The sequence below is a fragment of the Prenolepis imparis genome, unplaced genomic scaffold (genome assembly GCF_030444845.1).
Source record: "Prenolepis imparis isolate NDT839.2.m4 unplaced genomic scaffold, iyPreImpa1.0 SCAF_4, whole genome shotgun sequence".
Taxonomy (NCBI): Eukaryota; Metazoa; Arthropoda; class Insecta; order Hymenoptera; family Formicidae; genus Prenolepis; species Prenolepis imparis.
This window is the reverse complement of record NW_028141162.1, coordinates 11,377,305-11,396,390: the sequence shown is the minus strand read 5'-3', so window position 1 is coordinate 11,396,390 and position 19,086 is coordinate 11,377,305. Positions and strand designations below refer to the sequence as shown.

At 37.6% G+C, this 19,086-nt stretch overlaps 2 protein-coding genes across 3 annotated transcripts in view; both read left to right on the top strand.

The window, feature by feature from the left end:
- LOC145935685 (agrin) overlaps window positions 1–19,086 on the top strand; it is a 495,549-nt gene that overhangs the window by 16,421 nt on the left and 460,042 nt on the right. The gene's annotated exons all lie outside the window — the stretch shown is intronic.
- Window positions 1–19,086, top strand: part of LOC145935695 (uncharacterized) — a 111,258-nt gene that overhangs the window by 40,702 nt on the left and 51,470 nt on the right. Inside the window, exon 2 of one of the 2 annotated variants that reach the window (XM_083037231.1) lies at window positions 10,059–10,504. The exons of the other annotated variant lie outside the window; for it this stretch is intronic. Within the exon in view, the coding sequence (XP_082893357.1) occupies window positions 10,059–10,111 (53 nt within the window). The 3' untranslated portion in view covers window positions 10,112–10,504. Of the gene's footprint in view, window positions 1–10,058; window positions 10,505–19,086 lie in introns of those variants that run through there. 2 annotated transcript variants of the gene reach the window in all.

Below are 19,086 nucleotides of genomic sequence, written 5' to 3'. Positions count from 1 at the left end.
TTTTATTTCGCGATATATTAGAATTCTCTCTCTGTGATTAATTTATCGTCTACGGTTTAAAGTGATATGTACAGACTAAGATGACAGAGAATTAATGTAGATGTCAATTATTTTATCTCCATGTATGTATTTCTTTCTAATATACATAATCAATCTATGCAGTTCAGTGGAAAATGTCACTAATTTAATACTCTTCTATTATTTAATAAATTGATATAATTTTGGTTTCACGTCGATGTCAGTTTGCTTAAATCGTGAGCGACTTGTCACTTGAAAAGTACAAAGATATACTTGTCATTTCTTTTACTTTGAAAGTACAGGATTATTTTTAGTCGAACCTATATTTCTTGGTAGCTTTTCGCAATCAAATACGAGTTACGTATTAACAATAAACTATCTCGTCCGTTGCAATAAATTACAGACGCGCGACACCTACCGTATCGATACTTTGGAATAACCAATATCGTTCTGTCGCTCGAAGGTAAAGGGATAAATCTTCTGTATATCTCAACATATCGCACGTCTCCCCTTCTTCTACTTGCGCGAGGAGACACACGACTTTGGTTGTTTTTCGTTTTGACATATTGAATTATCTTCGATATAACGCGACTTTTGGTATCGGCCACTATTGCATTCGCGTTTCGCATCGAGTACGACTTTTACTCGTGTTAACAACAAATTTTCGTGTTATAAATTACGCTTTATCAGAACCTCTCCACGTTTCGTTGGTTGATACCGACCGTTTATCAGAATATTACGAATTGATTTTATATGTCCGCTTACTATCGCAAGTCCGAGGAATGACGCCGAGGAAGATAGAGGGTTCTGAACGTGGGGATAAGAACCCTGTGGCATGTTCTTCCGGTATAGCGTTCTTGTCGGGGACCGACCTCGCATACGCGAGCCCGTATTCTCCCTCGGTGCGATCTGAGACCGGCTTATGAGAACGGCGTGGTCGTTGTCGAATTGTCTCGTCCGAGATAAAAAGTTGATATGTCGCCGGGGAGTTACAGATAAAAGGAGCCGGAACACGAGACGGCGGGGCGCGGTTCATGTACAGCGCGGGCCTTAAATTGGTTTTACAAATTTATCGCCTCGTCCCCTGGCACCCTCGCGGAACCTCGCAGGAAAAGGTTCGTCCGGTTTCCTAGAAAAGGGTAATTCCCATCCCGCTGCCTGCTATCGAGATAGGAACGGAAAAATTTACGGCGCGATCGCCCGCCGATATCCGTACGCATGGAGAAAGATTCGATTGCGGTTATTTTACATAAAATCCATCCATTATTTTGATGATTCTAATGCTGATTCGTGCTCCGTGATCGTAAAGTTTGAAAGTGTAAAAAAATTGTCAGTAATATTTTTACTTACAACTTTTAAGTCACCAACATTTTTTGCCGTCATAGAAAAAAATATTAATAATTTAAGTACATTATTAATTTAAATAGGTTTTTTAAATAACATTCTTAATATTTACAGCATATAAGATTTTTATTAAAATTTTTTGATAGGATAGGTTAATAGTAATAATGAATCGATTTTAAATTTTTTATCAGTTTGAAATAGAAATAAATATCGATTCATATAAATCGCTTATGCTTTGAATATTCAATTAAAGATCATGCACAATTATTCTTGATTTTCTGCATAATTAATTATTACTGTATTAATTATAACTGTAATTATTGGACCTAACCATTTATCACGAATTGCAGTGAACATAGAAATATTACCATTAATATTAATGAATAATAACATAAATGAATATTAACATAATTCAGAATAAATCATATATTATAACAAGTTATCGCTTTTAAAAATTCTTTGTTATAAAATAAAAAATATTATATAAATATATAAAATTACTAGGTATATAATAAATATAAAATTAAAATCAATAAATAGTTAAGAAAATATAGCGAAGGTTAACTAATCAAATATAAAAATTTACAATCTTTTACATTTTATATATATATAAAATATAAAAATTACTAATATATTATTGAGAGATTTTAATTAGGTGTTGTTCCAACACCTAATTAGAAAGTCACCGTAGGAATTATATAGATTGTTGACAACTCTGATCTTAGATAGTTCTTTCCGAGTTTCTCAAGCTGCAAAAAGAAACGGGCAGCAGTTTTTTGAAAAAGGAAACCTAGGGATACCACAAAGAATTCGTGACATAAATATTGTCCACGCCCAGTCACCGAGTTCGCAGCCTTGCCCGCGGACACGACTTTCTCTCTCTCTCTCTCTCTCCCTCTCTTTCTTCCTGTTTCCATAAAAGGACCCTATCCCTGCCATCGTCGTTGATCTCACGTCATGTCACCTTTCTATTAAATTATTCTGCGAACATATAACTGACAATGAGTTATTTCCAAGTGATCTAAGTGAAAGTTGCGTGAATGCAATATATTTATTATATTTAAGAAAAATATAAATATATGTTATACCACTCCTTTAAAATAATATAACAATTACAAGAATTAATAACAAAAAATTATATTCTATCTCCGTCTATCTCTGCTAATGATAAGTTTTGAAAGTCTGGCAATATCAACTTTCTACAGTAGAAAAAGCCGGATGAGATCAGACAAAAATGCCTACTTGTTGACTGGCCGTAAAATAAGAGAGCGAAAAGAGATGCGAGTGAAATCAGACAGCAAGCAAAACTCCTTGCAAAAAGAATATTATTCGAGTAGTGGGGAGAAAAGAGACAGCCAAAAGAATTCAACATAAATATTGTCCACGCCCAAATCCACGGTGTGGATCTTGCAGCCTTGCCCAGAGTCTCCTACCACCGCGTGGCCCTCTTTCCTTAAGAAAGAAGACTCGTCCACCACTACGACCATCAACCGCCACCACTACCCAGCAACCGTATCACTGAGAGATCCTCGTATCACCTTCACCGAGAGTCGACCATCACCATCACCACCATTAACCGGGAGCGATCGTCATCGCCACCATCGCGCGATCGCCATCGCGGCGAAAACTAATAAAACGAGCGGAAAGAACGGTCCACGAATGCAGCGGGAGAAAAAGGATTCTGCGAGAGGCGGGGAGAGAATGAAGAACGCTCGTGACTTGGAGCGCTCCGTTGGTTTCTATTGAAGAACGAAGGTGAATTTACAGCTCGGGTGGGAAGGGTGAAAATTTACTGCTCGCGTCTCGACGTGGACGGTCGTCGTCTCCGATGGTTCTCGCGGTGTACCGGATGAGGCGGTAAAATTCCGCCGAAAATCGAATAATGACAGCCAGGGTCCGATGGATACGCGAGAAGGGTAGTCGTAGCGTGTATTAAGTGAATAAATAATCAATCCTTTGGATACAAGACAGGCAAGCCTCTCGTCGCTCGCGGTGGAAAATTTATTTAAATTTTATACTGCCCTATAAATAAGCTGACCAGTATTGTGCGACGTGGTTGCCGATCCGAGCCGCGATCTCGCGTCAATCCCAGAATTATAGCTCGGATGGCGAGCGTAATGTTGTCTGGGGATTGTGTACTGGATTTTGAAAAGAGACCCAACATTTCGTAGATGCGGATGCTCTTGGCATTATAAAATGAGTTTAGAAAGCTGCTTCAATGAGCGAATTGTGATAAAACTATAAGACGGTTCGTTTTTTTTTGCAATATAGTTTCTGCTCACCAATTCGTTGTCAGCAGGGTGAAAGAATTTTTTTGTAAATTTTGAATACATAGTTTAAGCCTTTTCTTATTTCAATAATTAATCAGTAAATTTTTTTTGTCGTTAAAGTTTTCCCTATACTGTGAAAATTTAAAGCCACCAAGGTGAGGTATATTTTTTTCAAAGTTTCAACTTACAGACTTTCGAATCTTTCGTAACGCCTTTACGTAATAGGGTATACATGCTGTGCTGGTTAATTAATTATGTAAGTTAAATACTTTCTTAACTTGCGACGCGAGGAAAAGCAATTTCTTCACGGAGGCAATGTTACTTTTTAAAGATGCTTGTGACAAAAGAAAATTATAGCTTTTCTTTACATAGCAAAAATATTTAAGAAAAATTGTGATTGAAGAATTTGCGTCGTCCAATTTTGTTAATACTATTCGCTTAAAACTCTGAAAATCAGATTGCTTTCGCAGCTCAGGTGTTATCGATCCCTCGACCTCGGTCGAACCGAGAGATCAATATCGAGAGCTCACGTGGGGTATAAGACAGAGAAATATTGATTACCTAATTGGGTAAAAGCCGAGCGGGATCGCGCGACGATGTCCCGGAGATCTTAACGATCGACTCGCTAACGAGATAGGCCAGTTCTAGGTAGCGATGCATTAACGACGAGGCCCCGAAATATTTTATATCCGAGGGGTCTGCGGCCGCCGAATACGCCATTAATTTCCGAGGCGCGCCGTCGTTTCGCGCCTAATAAATGTTTGCTGCGGAAAGGCAGGAGATCGTCAACTCGAGCAGCCGCCGATTCGATAATTTACTATTTTATTCGTCATAAATAAACGCATCAGCGCCCTTTTATCGCGATTATATCCTGTGGATTTATTTGCGCAGCTCGGTCGACTGTTATAAAAAAATTGAACCAAGGAAAAATAGAGCAATACCGAATGCAAATTTCATGAATTTCCGTTCTGAGATTTCTTTTTGGCGGAGCAAATATAAAAAGACAATCTACGAATTTTATTTATTTTTACTACTTCACTTTTAGTGAAGTCTGTGAGGATGAGATTATTTAATATGAAGTAATAAACCTTCTAATGTAAATTCCACGCGACAATAATAAGAATAGGAATGGCAATATAACTCATCACGAATTATACAAGTACAATGATCTTTCTATATATAATAAGATGGTAATTATAAAATATAGCACATAAATGTAAAATTAATTACGAAATGATTAGCTGTGGATTATATTAAAAATGAACAAATAATAATAATATTGTATAGTGTAAAAGTTACGTGTTCGAGATGAAATGACAATTGAAAGTGCTAATAATATGCATGTTAGAATATTTCGCGTGACGCATTAAATTCTTGACTAACCGATCGTAAAGAAGAACCAACTTGGTCAAAAATATCGAATCGACATAATACCGCTTCGATTGAAAGAGTATTCACCCTCATCACAAAAATAATACAACACGCGAAGCGCGAGAACATTCGATTTTATCGCCGATAAAGATCCGTGATTTTCAAATGCGTGAGACGCGATTGTTTAATTCTAGGTTCGGATATTCGGTGGAAGGGATAAATTACATCTCATCGACACGATGCGGTAAAATTTCTCTCTGCCCCTTTTGCAGGACGGGTATTTTTGTGCGTGATGTTTCACATTTCGTGCGAATCGTTAAAATCTTCTGAAGTGATAAACTTTAAATAAAATGTTATAAAATAAATTATATTTCTCAATATAATTTAAATTGCGTCTGTATAATGAATTTATATTACAATTAAATTTGTGATAAAATTATATACAGATTATATTTTTGTCTAATTGACTTAACACAACTATAACGATGTAATTGCTATAATTGAATTTATAATTATAGAGCGAGATGCTCAATCTTATTGTTAATTGTTGATGTATTATTCGATCGTTTATCGATCGAGGATCATTTCTTGCAACAGTACGGCAATAAATGCATATACGCATGCAAGATGCAGAAAAACAGGTTATCGTTGAGGGCACGTTGAACTCGATTAACGTCGGACTGCCAGTAAATGTCAGGTCTACCCACTGCTCGCAATGCAGTCTTCTGCAGGCGGTAATGCAGCTGGTCGCTTTGCCTCCAGTTGAGTATTAGGGAACTTTAAAGGAATATTTATAAAATATATCGCAGAATTTATTTGTTTAGAGAATATACACATTCATAACGATAACGATAAAATATAACAACGTTACTGATGAAATAAAACAAAAAAACTCTACTGAAACATTTGTGCAAAGTTTGATTGAAATATTTGTGAACACAGATCGTCTTCTATATGTTTTTCTTTCAGAAAAAAATTTTTAAATAAATTACTGATATGTCGCTGATAGTAGTATATATATTCAAAAGTTGTTTTTACATTTACGAAAATAGTAAACTTATTTTTTATTATTTTATACATTTTATGTAACTGTGTGTTTTTATAAATTGAGAAGAAGTAAATGAAACTGAAGAAAATATCAAAAAGCAAAATATAAGCAATAAAATAAATCCCTTATTAATAGCCCTAAATAAACTAGGCCGTAATTGATGTATCAACTTTAATCAATATTTTATGATACACATCAATTTGCACATATGTATATTTAGTATTCTAATGCATTATTTCATAACCGATTTTAATAAAACGTTCTACAAAGTGCTTATCAATTATTACACTCACGAACATTCGGAGAATGATCGAATCACACTTATAAACGTTCGTTTTCCACAAACCCGATTCAACCATCCATATAAATGATGAGAGCGTCAGGCAGCACGATTTTATGGCACGTGACGATAGCGGTGGCAATCGTAATATCGCGTAATGAAATCCTAACTGCGTTAGAAGATGAAAACGATTCCTCGAGGCAGCCTCGAGGTAGTCGCTTACGCTCAGGCAGCGATTACGCTTCATACAATTTTTCTTCCTCGCTGTAACACCTTCCTCCTATTCCCTCACTCTCACAATCAGCTTCCTCTGCATACGTCCGCAATTCTTTTTCGCTAGTCTCGTACTTACATTCCAAGAAACAGCGTTTTCCCTTGTTGAGAGATTTGAAAAGAATTCTTGCAAATTTTAATTATTATTTTTTGTCTTAATTTTTACATTACTTTGTGTGTTTTCTTTATAATTGTTTTAGCATTCTTTCCCTACTATGAATTTATTCTCGAAAAATCGAGTATTAAATCGCAGAGAGAAATCGTATTTATTTCTTGTAAGAGCTGTCATTTTATTTTATAATCTTTCTTAAAAGAAATACTTATCTGAATCGAACATTGGCAAAATTCGCCCAATTATTTTTAAATTTGGCTATTTTATATTATTCGCGTTTTCTGCTTCTTATCTTTAATTCAGGGTTGTCATAAATTTATAATTATATTAAATTTATCTGTGAGAAAATAGAAATCCTCGCGAGAAATAATTAAATTCTACTACAGTAAGAGAACGAAATGCGCACGAAGTTCATAGCAAGAAGGAAGGAAGGAAGGATACGATGTCCTGCGCAGGATCATCGATCACGTCACAAAGGGAACTACAGAACCCCTTCTGGTTTCATCTACCACTCTCTCGCTCATTGTCAGACAATTTCTCGGGTCTCGTGGCGGCCACAGAAAGGCACATTGAAATGGATGACTAGACAGTGACGAGTCATTTAGATTCCTTTAACAGCTGAACTATGCTTTCTTCCAATTTTAATCCATCCCGTCTGATTTGATCAAAGCGGAAGGTTTCTTTTTTAAAGCTGTCACGTATTAATATGAATAACATGTTAACAGAAATAACAATTTTAAAATATTGAAATATTGAATTTTGTGACATTAAAAACTTGCAAGTGCAGGTTTATAGTATAAAAATTCTAAAAAGATTGCGTGATCTTCCTTATAAATATATATATTTGTCGTTCGATTTAAACAAATTTTCATTAAGTAAAGGTTCTAAAATTTATCGAAAAGGCTGTAGAATCGAGGAGATATCCATTAGTGAAGGAACACTTCGTGTATTTTTTTTTCTTACGCGTTTCCTCTCCTCTCCTCTCCTTTCTGCCAGTGCGAAAGAAGGACGTAAGAAGAGGTCGCGTGATGGCATCCTTCGTGCTCGGTAAATAAATTATCCTGGTTTTATCAGGAGTAATAGGGGTGCGCACGACACAGATTGGTCGACGTCGGGCACGCGAATTAAAAGTTACTGCCGCGCGGTCTGACGGTGAGACGCCACCAAAAGATGGTGGTGACATCGAGGGTTCGTAATATCTACGCACATCCCATCCCATGTAGTTACCACGATGGGACGAGAAGTCTAACGAGTGTTTCCACGCGAGTTCATAACTTCGTCGCTACATTCGAGACTTCGCTTGTCAGATTCGCCGCATCGATTTACATCTATCGCGCTATATCTCCTGGAGATACATTATTCCATCATGTTACGTGTAATACAGAACATTCCACATCTATCCGATGTTATATAACGCGAACGTAAATTTTTCGAATAATTCAAAATTAATTTTTAACAATTAATCTTCGAATTATTAAGAGTTTGTTTAAATCTATTTGAGATTTTTGAAAGATGATGAGATAGAACCAGAATGTAATATCCGCTCCGAAAATATCTTGTAGAATTGATCAACGAAATTTTATTCATGTAAAAATAAGCAAAAATAATGAAATTTTAAAACAGATTATAACGATCTATATATATTTATATAAACCTAACAAATAAATTAGATAGATCAGTTCTAACTTTTTTAAAGAAATCGATCAAGTGGCACTCGAAAATACATGTGAAATCTTTCGCATTTAAGAAAAAAATCGCGATCATCTCTCAGATTTGCGTGATTCTGCTTTTTTTCTCCCAGATATACTTTAGTGTTTCCAAATGATACAGTAAGTTCGTCGGCACGTATCTCACACCGGGATGGCGCGGACGATGCGGGATTTTACAGGCAGAGAAGATGCTGCAACGAAACTTTTCGCGGCTCCTCTCTTTCTTCCTGCAACTCATCTCTCGCGTTATCTGGCTCGTCCCCTCCTTCGTCATTTTCCTCGTCGGATCCTCGAGGATCCGACGAGAAGTTTCGGCGATCTTTTTCCCTCGCGCCGATTTCTAGAGATCTCTCGACGTCTCTTCGCTCGCTGCTTCATCTTCCCCGTCGTCGAGCGGGGGGACGAGAGCACATATGTGGAGGAACTTTGGGGAACCGCCAGTCGAAAAAATACCACATCCACACTCGCCCCGATTGATTGATACGATTTTTTTGGCCCGCCTAGATTTATCGACGCCATCGCCGCTTTATATATGATTGATTTGTATCGACTTCGCGGATTTACTGACGTTACGCACTTATATGTTTGCTCATTCTTATTCTTATTCTTTCTAAAAATGTTCCGTTAAATGTAAAATTATGTATATATAATCATCGAAAAGACCTCTTCTTACTTATTAAAGTTAAAAGACATGTAAGTCAGAAAATAAATATTAAAAAATTTAAACAAGAAATAAAATGTACCTATGTACAAGAGAAAACACGAGTACTAAAGGAGTTTTAAGTTCAAAAACAAAACGCTTTTGCGAGAGATTGTCACGATCGCGTGTTAAGTCCGAATCTTCCTCCCGTTATGTCTCTTTGGATCGTAACTTTCGAGTATCTTTCGCAGTCAGAAATTACGTTTTAATCACGGCGCAAACGAGACGATATTACTTTTATTTGCTTCTCGTTAAAAATGTTTCAGACAGAGATTGAAGAACGCGAAAAAACTCCGTCAAGTACCTGTTTACTTTGCGAAACAGCGGAACGCCGGAAGTTTTATATGTTTAAATTTTTATCCGAGAGCTTGTAGTCAAGATACTGAATTATGTAAAGTAAAATCGAAGAATGCACATAAATACGTAAATGTGCGGCTAACGTAGAACGAGGCAAACGATCTATTGATTGTTATATACAAACGAATACTGTATATAATACATAGATGGAAATTATATACAGTAAACAGGAAAATAATTAACGCAGAGAGGATATTACATATAATATTAATAATTATAAAGTATAAAGAACACGCAATATAATGCGATGAAAAATATTATATTATATCTATCTTCCAAATAAGCATGCAATTAATATGGAATGAGATATATTTTCATGAACGTACAATATTTGCATAAACATGAAAATAAATGACGCAAGAGAATTTTATGCCAAATTTGAAAATAAATGCCGGGATATATGCGATTAAATCATGGTATAATTAATATACGATATAATGAGAGAGAGAGATATCTCATGAATTGCGTGGGATAATATAATTATACGCAAGCGTTGTATATACATATACATATGTACTATATACAATACGAGAGGGAATATTACACTAAATCTGTTTCTTTTTTTGTGTGTTGCAGGTGAGTCACTGAAACAATCGTATTTGTCATCCGCGAATTTTTTCCGGGACTAATGGAAACCCTTGCGGTAAGACCGCTCCTTGATTTACGAGCCCGGGATATGAATGTGCAGGTGGAGGTTCGGTAAAGGTGTCGGGACTGAGTTATTATCTGAAAAATATGTTTTCGCGGAAACTTCGGATTAAATTGACAAAGAGCCCAAGTTTTCAACGTTACGAATTGCGCCCCAAAGGCGTGATTTATACCGGCATTACGGGCTTTTTAAGAGCGGCTTCGACGTCTTCGAGAATTTCTGAATTTCTTTGATCGATATTCGAACGGAAATAAAAATTACGATTTCACCTCCACCTGCGTACGTACATAACGTTATATCTGTTTGTAATATATGATATGTGAACCATATTTTTTTATGTTCACTTAAATGTGCGTGATATGTCTTAGAATTATCGTAGATACTATTTATTACAGATTAGAAAGATTAATGATTGTGATTAAACGTTAAATCTATTTTAATGCATTTGCATGTATTATATATGATGAGATTATCGCATAGTTTTTTTTTTTTTTAAATAAGAATGTTCTCTTTCCGAAAGCAGTCAGATACCTCGCTCTTTAATTCAGGAATTCTCTCGTAAGGGTAAGTTGGATATTTGTGTCTACATTCCACTTACACTATTCGAAAGCACATATCTCCCCATGATCTCCCCGGAAAAGGATTACTAGCGTCGCGTACCTTCTTACCGTCTAATTGATCTTCGCCTCTTAATTGCAATTAACCTCGAACCTCGAACGTAATTATAACGGAATTAAATTAAAATGCTTTGAGGGATGAGCGCACGGACGCCGATAATGAGAGCGGATAAAGAGAGAAAAGTTATCTTTTCATCTCGAAATTAAATCGCAAAAATTTTTTCCTCTTTTTGTCTTAGACTTTCCGCGACTGCGAAAAGAAGTGCACGTCCTTCAGACGTTTGTTTCTTCGGGAAGAAAGTTTTGCAAACGGGGGATTAATGAGGAATTATATTAGGATTGTTAAATATTTTTTTTGTTTCGATCAGCAAGCATAATTTGTAAGAGAGAATATTTCGCGAAAATTATTATCGATTCTTTTGTAAGTGAAATTTGATAATTATTTTTTTTAAAACGCGATGTCACTGATAGTAATATTTTTCTTCTATTTGCCGCTATATTCTAAATGTACACATTCGATAGCGATGCAGTTTACTAGTAGTAGCGATCGCTAGTACCTATTAGTTAGGAGTGGACAAGAACGAGAAGGATGCAAGGCGTATCTAGCAGACTCCGGGAAACTTTTGGCGGAACTGTAGGATTCTAACCTGGTTCAGTTAATAGCAGCGTGGTTTCGTGTAGTTTAACCCAGCCTAACTTATCCCTTAGATTAGTTCAACGGTCCGTATACTTGTTCACCGGCCTCCCCGCCTCTACCAGCTCGCTACTAAATGCTATCTATAATCATGTAGCTCTGGTAGTTGCGCCCTATACAAGACGTGTCTACAAATAGCTGTTCGTAAAACTATAGTCGATCTCTCTTGAAACAACGTACACACTTTAAAACGCGTGACACATAATTTTTCAACAAAGATAAATTCCAAATAAGAATTGACGGTGCAGTCAGTTTTTATTTTTACATTCATTTAGCACTTATCAGTATCGTTTTAGAAAAAGGAGCAAGAGGAAATATTGCATATGTATATATAAGATATTCATTCCTTCCCCTCCTAAAACATTTATTGTTCTACAAGATTAGCAGTCATCGATTTATCGGAATTCGAGTACTGATCCTACGTATTCAGGATTCGATGATGGATACATGACGTACTCGATCCTAATTCTGGGCGCGCATGGCCGTCATTAACTTCCAATCGTGCACGCGTTAGTATTTACCGATTTCCGAATTCCGTCTCGCCCTTCGGCAGATACCAGATACATACATAACGCCTCTTTGATGGGCGTAGGATCTGTAGCGCATCCCGTCGTGAGCTACTGATGTGTACTTAAGGAATCGACGCCAAATATAATTACCGGTTTCGTACGTTTGCTTTAGGCAAATAGCCCTTCCCTCCCCCAGCTAATACAGTCAAACACATCGCTACCGTTCCCTCTCCCGCTGTCATCCTCAAATCTCTGTCTGTAGCATCGGACAATATGTCCGCTCTAAATTGGACCGTTGTTCGCTGCTCATATTTGCAGTTCAAAACAATAGCGTAACAATTCGTGATATCAATATATAATATATTATATAATATATTATATTGCAAGTAATATTAAAAGCTATCGTAGTGGACGAAATAAACACGTAATTATTTTTTACGTTATCAATGTAAAGAATAATATATTTATCTCTCTGAAAGAAACATTATTGTTCATAAATCTTAAACTATTTTATGATATAGTTGAGTATCAACTGTTGCATGATATATGATAAAATGTCACAACTAAAGCTACAAACTCATCTTGTATTCTATTTAATCGCATATAACGTGGTGCGCAGGGAAGAATTATAATGGTCTGGTTTTAATGATTAATAATTAATAGCATAGTTGCTTGGTTAAAAAAGAGAGGAAGAGAGATGATGCATTTCGTAGAAGATAATTTTTCGCGCGAACGAAATTACTGTACCTCGCAGTCGCTTTTCCACTCGCACACGTTTGCTCGATCTTCAAAAAGTCACGCAGCCTCCCTTCATGTCTGCACACGCTTATTAAATTCCTCCGAGTTTTTTTTCTCTTGATAAAACCTCATGCTTTTCGGCATTGTATGTATAAGCGAGTGCGGGAAATGACATTTGATAGTAATGCTATAATCGTTCTTTCCTCTTTCACTGCCTTCTCTGGACTGTGCTTTATCTTTCATCATGGAGAAACTCAGGCGCGGTAGAAGAATCATTATTCTAATTAAAAAACCTCATAACTCAGAAAATAAAAGTCTTACGAGAGGTAGAAAAGATTACATTTTTATCGGCTTCGTCTGAAGAATTGCGCGAGAAATGTAAATTTCGTGATATTAGATTGTTCTCCAGGTCGCGAGCTCTCTTATCACAACGCAATTAATCTATATTAGAGCGCTGCTCGTATATGTTCCCTTCGGTAATTATAAATTACAGATAAATCCAGAGTTCGCGCACACGTTTCGGGAATAAAATACGATTGTCTGAATGTATGGAATTATTTGTTGCGCGAACTTGAGTTTCTGAAATTGGAACAATTTACGAATGCCTATAATTATAATCAGGTTTCGATTGTAGCGGGGCATGTTAAGTGTTAGAGCGAAGAGGCGCTTAGAAATTTGTAGAAGATATTCTCACCAGACGCCATTATTCTGGTCGTACATACTTGCCGGTGCGTTTCCGCCGCCTCAACAACATTTTCTATCCCTCTCTCTGTTCACGACTCTCTGCGTTCACGACGGTATTTTCAGCACGTGCTTGACTTAAGTGCAATTTAATGTGGTTTAAGTTCGCGGAAAGGGAGGTTTGGCGACGGAAACAAGTTGCCGCGCCTAATCAAGCCTCGCTTTAACCCCGCCAGGACCACTGTCGTTCCCGAGAGACGTTGCGAACTACTTGTCCAACTAATAATCGCAGAGGATTCCCCAAACTGAAACTTCCGCTGCGTGGAGCGATGTGTCTGCGGACTTCTCGGGCGTATTTAGCACTAACGGGTGGCTCGGAATCCCAATCGAACCTGCGCGAACGCGAATGAGCTTTCATATATATATATAGGACGTATAGAATGCTTCACGTCGTAAAGTCAACCGAGTACGATAGAATGTCTGCGGTTTAAATTACAAGATTGCTTTATATTTTTCTCTTTCGAAAAAATCATCCGATAACGACTTGTTAATCGTTAATCAGTATAGTTTTGCTGAATTCAATATTTTATACGTAATAACGTTTTCAGAAAAAACGATTTAATTTATAAATATATAATATTATATTATATTGTATAATCGAATCTAATACGTTCTAATGTTTCGCGATTATATTTTATTTTATCTGTTATATTATATATTCATGATTTCGATTTCTTGATTTTAATCGAGCTATTGGTTGTTTGTTTATGAAATTCGACTGTACTTTACTGCAGAATTCATCATAATTTTTTAACTAAATTGCTCCACAATAATAATATGTTTTATTTGGTGTCAATTAATTGGAAGAAAATTGAGAACAATATAGGAACGCGTATAACGATATATCTTAGTATAAAGTTTGTTCTACATCGGAGTTTCTACAATTTCATAATAAATGATCAAAATTTAAGTCAATACATATATTATTATATCTTTAAAAAGGAGTAAGAACTACAAGATACACATAAGATAAAAAGTTAATATAATTTTCTTTTTATTAATAAAAGTAGTTTTTTTAGAAAAGGATTTAAAAATAATCAATAATCTCGCTATTCTTAGCCGTAACAACTATTGCATCTGATTCCGTTCAGAAAGAAGAAAAATAAAGTTTCCAATTTTGTGATATCTGCAACCGATACTTTTTACGTCATATTTCCGTTGTAACGTTGATGCCGCGTATGAAACTCTATAATAACTTTATTAGAGCAGTGATCCGATATCACGCTCAGGAAATAACGACGTTATCTCCGTACATTCGACGTAATCATGCAGGTCGAGGGAGTCTGGTAAAGCAATCGCTGATTAGGAAGTGAAGAAGGCATCATTCCCCCTCTGTGTATTTGATTCACATCGAATAGAAGGAAATCCTGACAAATTTATTCCTATTATCCACTGTCGCTCTCCGGACGACTATATCAGTTTCTCGTATGTTAAATCGGGTTTGATACAGTATTGTTCCCTCGCTCGCCTTGTCTTGCATTTTGTTCGCGCGACGGAGGGTTTTTCGAATATAAACTGATAAAATAAAATCAAATATTCTCATTAGGCAGCGAGTCTCGACATGGCTTCGCAATGTTATGTCTTTTATCAGTGATAAATGGCGCGAAAATAATAAGTAGGATTCGCGCGAGATAATGTCGTAGAAATTGTGCATGAAATAGTATACGTCGCGATAAAATTATTTCGCGTATATATTTAATTCTCTCGCGCACGTGTTGAAATTTTCACGGTCGCAACTTTCGTGCTTCTCGTCCTACGCGCACCTTGAATCGCGAAATTAGTGGTATTTATTTATTTATTCATCGCGGAGTACCGAAATATATATGACTCTTTTTTCGCGCTACTTTTGGCAGATTATATGCATATCGAGTGTCACACGAATGATCTTGTCTGTATATATGTGTGAGGTGCAAGCGATGAAGAAAGCACGAAGGATAAAATCCCTGAAATTTTCAGTAGCGCGGAACCTTGGTTCTCCACTGTCCAGGTACAACGGCGGAACTTTGAATAATGTAGCAGGTTAGCTAGGTTTTCTCTTATATCGCATCACATGCCGTATTAAGCTGCGCGACTCTTGAGAGAAAAGACTCCTGAATTTGCGAGAGATTTATATTTGCGGATATATAATTCATGCATATATAAATATAAATGTTAACAGCGTTAGTGTTAAATTTGAATTCAGAGAAGAAATGTGAGAATATATACATGTACGTATCGATCCGGACCGATCATGAGTATTCTCGATACGTCACGTTTGTATCTTAATCACATCGTTATTCCGCTATTTTTTAATCGACGCACGTATCCCATCGTCTTCGTCTCAAACGCGAACGCGCCGGCCGACTCGCCGGCTTCTCCAACTTCCGACAAATTTATTCTCACTTTATGCCTGTTTCCTGATAAATATCGATTCCCGAGGGTGGCAGGCAGGCAGGCTTCAGCTTCGATATAATCGCGTTACTCCGGAAGCCGCCACGTCGCGTGCCTGCCGTTCTTCTTATTTGTCTTGTCTCTTTTCCGCTCTCCGTCCGTGAAAGGGAGCATTTCAGACGAAAAGGGGGAACTGAATATCCCCGTTAAAGCCGAATTTATACGGTTCGCTCCTGACGATCGGAATAAATCGTACCAAACGAATGTATTGGATGAACTAGTTTTTATTTAAACATGTCATCAATGCAATTCTATATGCGATTTCAAAAAACATTCATGATTGCTTAAAATATCTGAAATAATAGCTGATGGAATTTATTTAAATATTCCAATCAATCTTAATTATTTTACTTTGGATGGTTTATCGCAAATAATTATTTGATTGATATAAAATAACTCTATTTCATTACGAATGATTATTTTTATGGCAAAATTATTTACATTATTTTCTCTCTCGCTTTTGATAACTCACTCGGAATGATCATCCAGAGTAGACGGTGTAAATTCGGCTTAACGGATAGTCCGAGGGAAGACGAAAAGATACGAGTGTGCACGTGAAGTACAGCGTAGGGGCAAAAGTGGGAACGATGGAATTTGATATCCGCGCACAGGGTCGGGAAAATAAAGTGGAAAAATTCCATCTGGTCAGATGCACCAGGTTCGCTCGCTGGAAGAGCGAAAGAGGGATGACGAAGTAGAAGGGAAGAGAGAAGGAGAAAAGGACGAGAGGTATAAAAGGAAAGGTGACTCACAAAGTCGGTACATCCAATACACCGTCTTGATTCGCACGCGAATATGAAAGGGCACGATTTATAGCGTATGCGAGAGATGTATCACGCCCTTCGACCAAACTCGAATCGAGTGTTTCGAATAGCAGAACGGATGGAGGAAGAAAAAAGAGAAACTTTGATTTTTATTATAAAATTGTAAAAGAGATAAAAGAGAGAAGCGAAAGAGTGAAAAAAGAGAATGTTAAAAAGACGACTTGTGGGACATGAGAGCACGCCATGCGGAGGATGAGAAACAATAGAAAAAAGCAACGCGGGTCGGGCGAGCTTAAAAGAACCGCGCGTCGCATCGTCGAAAATGTTATTTTGAAACTTCAAAATTTATGAATTTTACAATAAGTACGTAGAACACACACACATATTTTATATGATATATTTGTAAGAACAGAAAAGATATTTTCTATAATTATTCTTATATATATTTTATTTTGTATATAAATTCATATTACTTTATTATCTTACGATTTAATTGTCAAGATACTTAAGTTACCCCACCAAATCTTTTTCATTTACTTCTCGGTGCAAAAAAGTCACTTCGATTTCCTCAGGAAATCTATGGCAAGCAATTTGCAGGAGACATTCCACATTTACGAAATGGTGGATAATTGACTTTTGTTCGACTTTATGGTGAATTACGCGGCGTTTTCACTAAAGGTATACGCTTTGTACCGTTTTTGACACCGATGACGCGACGGCGATGGCGCGGTTCTTCAAGCTCGTCTGACCCGCGCTGCCTTTTTCTACTGCCTTCTCATCCTCCGCGCAAAGTCATGCTCTCGTGTCTCAGGAGGCGGTGAGTTTCGCGACAGTAAAAAGCGCTAAACGACGAGGCAGGCTGGTTCGGTTCAGACAGCAGACGAGCCAGGTCGTCGTCGTTGTCGTGGTGGTCGTTGTCGTCGTTCTCATTTCGTCGCGTTGTCGTCGTTTTCCTTCTATTTCCCTCTTCCTATCTTCTCTCGTTGCCCGTCGCTTTTCGTAACGGAGCGTCCTCGGGGAGCGAAATTAAAAACATTTACTTCCGTGAAAGAAATACGAAGCCGTGGACGAACCTCTCATAAGCCGAGACATATTTCGCCGGAAAGGGAGAGGGATGCGAAGGGTAGGAGTTCGCGGAACTGTGGACCGGGAAACTGAGTAACAAGCTCGCCAAAGCGGAAAGAGGCTAGCACTTTGGAATGAGTGGAAGCCCTCCTCATGTCCGCGTCCGAGATGTACGCGCGGCCCGTGCCGCTCGCGAGAACAAAAAGGAGCTCCGTCAAGATGAAGAGAGAGAGAGAAAACGGGTCGAGTCGCGGAAATTAATTCGCTATGTTTCTCGTTCCGCTACAACATCACGGCGGAATATTGCGCGAGTACGTCATCGTGGATTTTCAACTTATCGGTACAAAGCTGTATACTCGTCACGTTATATCAGTACTCGACAACCGCGTAATGAAATTATCGTGAAGTGAATTAAAAGTCACAATTTTTAAAAAAACACGAGGACGGAAATTTTACATTCATTCAGATACTATAGTGAGCACGCACGACAAATGCGTGAATCGCACAAATTTATATTAATATTTCTTTTTTTTTTATTTCTCAAATGATTAACTCGCGATGAACTTGACTGGCTATTTATTATAAGCTTTCGGATACGTTAGTCTAGATTAGGAGATGATTCCCTCGTCGGCTCTCTTGGAGGAAAGGGTTGGCGGAAAGGTGGGAAGGGGCCGTAAGTAGATTACGCGACTGTGTAATTGAATGGCCACTCTAAATGCTCCGACCGCTAATTAAGAAAGCGATACCGATCGATTATCCGGTTTGGCATCGATGCACGCTAACCCACGAGCACATCCTCCATAATCCGCCGATATAACCCGTAACGGTACACGGTCGCGCGAAATCGAAGGTGGTGTATTCTACCCTTCCCCACCATTTTCCCTTCACTTGCGATCCTCTCCCCCTTTTCTCCCCCTCTAAGTCTGTTATCAGCGAACCCCAGCCTCATCGCGGGCTGGCGCACGGCTAACTGCCGATTATTGCCGGCGGCATAACCTTCGATTAAAATCAACCTCTCGGCCTGTTTAACGATCTCGTTAGATTGTCCAATCAGGAAAAGGGGAACGAGACTCGCTTTTGCAAGGGCAACGACTTGCGGTTCGACCAGGAGCTGGATGTTGATTAAGCGCCGATAATGAGGAAGATGCAGACGGTAGGCAGGCGCCGGCGATGCAACACGATTTTCATTCCTTTAAATTTTCTCGAAACGTCTCGAAACGAAAGCTAGTTTTTCACATTTTAATAACACTCAGATCAAACAGAGTAATGTATTAGTTTAATTATCACATTTTTAAAAATATTTTTCTGCAAAAATATATAACTCCCTCAATTAATCATTCCGCGCTTTGTTTGCGCGATGCGACTAATCATTAATAGTACAATTAATCAATTAAAAA